The 2,580-nt window shown below is 65.9% G+C and overlaps 1 protein-coding gene across 1 annotated transcript in view; it reads right to left on the bottom strand.

Moving 5' to 3' along the window:
- Positions 1 to 2,053: 2,053 nt before the first annotated feature.
- Positions 2,054 to 2,580, bottom strand: part of SCRT2 (scratch family transcriptional repressor 2) — an 11,999-nt gene continuing 11,472 nt past the window's right edge. Inside the window, exon 3 of the mRNA XM_046678356.1 lies at positions 2,054 to 2,580. This exon is cut by the window's right edge and continues 23 nt beyond it. Within this exon, the coding sequence (XP_046534312.1) occupies positions 2,054 to 2,580 (527 nt within the window).

Here is a 2,580-nt window from a genome sequence, read left to right as displayed (position 1 = left end):
CGCCCTCCTCTCCCCCTACCCCCCTAGTCCCCACCACAAGGTCCAGAGGCGCTGTTGAGTGGCCAAAGTCCCTTTAATATCCCTGAATTGCGTTACAAGTAATACTGCTGGAGGAGAGGAAGGGCTGGGGGGCTGGGGCAGGGGATGGGGGGAGAGGGAGGAGGGGAGCGCCAAGCGCTCGTACAAAATATGGCCAAAGGCTTAGCATGCATGGAAAATTATTGCTGTCGGAAATTCCTATTTACAGGGTCAACCCCCTCCGTAATTGCTTCTGCGACCCCTCTGCCTCCCCCATCCCTGCCGCCTCCCGTCCCTGGTGGGCCTGGAGCTGAGAAGCCCTAGGGAAGTTCCCCTGCGCCAGAGGCCCCTCCAGTCTCCACCCTCCTTTGTGGCTTGGAGGAGAGGGGGAGGGTCGGAGAATCCGGGACTCCTGCCCCGAGCTGGGCCCCTAGCGACGGGGCAGAGGCGTGTGCTTAAAGCAGAGGGAACCAGGGCCGGTGAGCGCGGAGGGGTGTGCTTCGGTCCTCGCCCGGGCATGCAAAAGCGCGGCGGGGGAGGTAGTGGCGGCCAACGGGGGCGCCTGGCAGCCCCGGCCCCTCTGCCCGGGAGAGTTGCATAGACGTGGCCGGGAGGGAGCGCTCCTCCCGGGGAGCGGAGCGGGCCGGAGGCCCCAGCGGGGTCCGGGGCTCAATCGGTCCCTGGAAGCTGGGGTCCCTCGAGAAGAGGAATAAATCGGAAACAAATCGAGGAGGCGCCTCTCTCCGGTCTCCCTGGAGTGGGAGTGGAAGGCTCAGGAGACGGGGACCTGCCCCACGCCTGGACCTCCTCACGCCCCCATCCCGCCGTCGAGGGTCAGCAAGCTACCCCTCCCGTTCCGCTGCCCCCTTCCCCAGCGAGCTCAGGTTCTGAGGAGGGTGGGGCTTCTCCCTCACTCCAGGCCGGGTGTGTGGCGGGGGGGAACAGCCCTCGATGGCCTTTGCTGTCCCTCTCCTTGCCTGGCTCCCTGACCTCCCAGTCCAGCTGGGGAAGCCAAACTGTCCCTGGGTGAGGCCAAGAGATTAAATAGAATAATAAATAGATAAATAAATAAATACACAAATAAATAACTGGAGAGGCCCAGCCGGACGGGGGAAAGGGCATTTGTGAGGTGCCCCAGACCTACCCCCAACAAACAAGGAGGGTACCTGTAGTCCTGGGGGTGGGGGAAAGTGCTCACAATCTGGGGAGAGGGCAGCTCAAGGCTGGCAGCCGAGGGAGGGGCTGTCCTGGGGTGAGACAGGGGCTACATGCGGGGGCAGGGCCTGATGGACCCCTCCAGTCTGTCCCAGGCCGGGTGAACTCAGAGGGGTGAGAGCTGCTCCAGGGATGAGCGCGAGGGGGTCTGGAGAGAGTAAGAGGTGGGAGTGAGAAGGCCCCCAGGACTGACAATGTGTGTGAGCGTGGGGATGGTGGTGGCCGCGGTGTGTGAATGGCTGGACCCTGGAGGGGATCAGGAACAGACTGGGACTCCAAGAGCGGTGAGGAGTAGATCCCTGGATGGGCACGCGCACAGGGAGACTGGACTGGGTCTTGGAGGTCTGGGGTTGGAGTGGGGTCCGGGGGCCGCAGGGTCTGCGTCCTGCTGGGAATGGGGAAACCAAGGCAGGTGTGAGAGGCAAGGATAGGTTTGGGCCTTAGATTGGGGGCTCCGAGAGAGGAATGGTCAGAGAGCCTCAAAAAGGTCTGAAAGTTACAAGGGGAGAGGTACAGGGTCTGGGTGGGCGAAGATTCCAGCTCTGAGGCCTGGGAGAGGTGCGGACCTGGTGCCTGAGTTGGGAGCCTTGGGGGCATGGCCAGGGGGTCAAGGTCCGAGTCTCGGTAGCCGGAAAGGACGAGGGTGGGGCTACACTGAGGAAGATAGTGCCAGAAGGGATTGACGGGTGTGGGGGCTGGAGAGAAAAGTTCCGGGTTGGGAGGCTGGGGGGTCCCCACGAGGGGCGTGGGAGGGAAACGCAGCTGGAGGGTGGAGAGGGCGCTGAGGGCGCGCGTGGGGGGCCCGGGGGGCGGCAGGGGCTCAGCTGGCGGGCCCGGCGGGAGGCGGCGGGGGCGGCTCGGCGCCCTTGACGCACGCGGCCTCGCAGTGCTTGTGGAGGTAGGACTTGAGCGCGAAGCTCTTGTCGCACTGGCGGCAGCGGTAGTGCTTGAAGGCCGAGTGCGTCTGCATGTGCGCGCGCAGGTTGGAGCGGTCGGCGAAGGCCTTGCCGCAGTGCGCGCAGCCGAACGGCTTCTCGCCCGTGTGCGAGCGCATGTGGCCCTGCAGCAGCCAGGGCCGCGAGAAGGCCTTGCCGCACACGCCGCACTTGTGGCGCAGGTTGTGCGTGAGCACGTGCATGGCGAGCGCGGGCATGGACACGTACGCCTTGCCGCACGTGGGGCACTTGCGCGCCAGCTGGCTGTCCAGGCTGCGGTGCGTCTGCTTGTGGCGGCTCAGGTTCGACGACGTGGCGTACGTTTTGCCGCACTCGGCGCACGCGTGCCGGTGCCCGCCCCCCGCCGGCGCCCCCGCGCGCCCCGCCCGCCCCCCGCCGCCGGCATCCCCCG

This window comes from Equus quagga, chromosome 12 (assembly GCF_021613505.1).
Source record: "Equus quagga isolate Etosha38 chromosome 12, UCLA_HA_Equagga_1.0, whole genome shotgun sequence".
Taxonomy (NCBI): Eukaryota; Metazoa; Chordata; class Mammalia; order Perissodactyla; family Equidae; genus Equus; species Equus quagga.
Note: the sequence above shows the minus strand (reverse complement) of the source record. Positions and strands in the feature narration are given on the sequence as shown.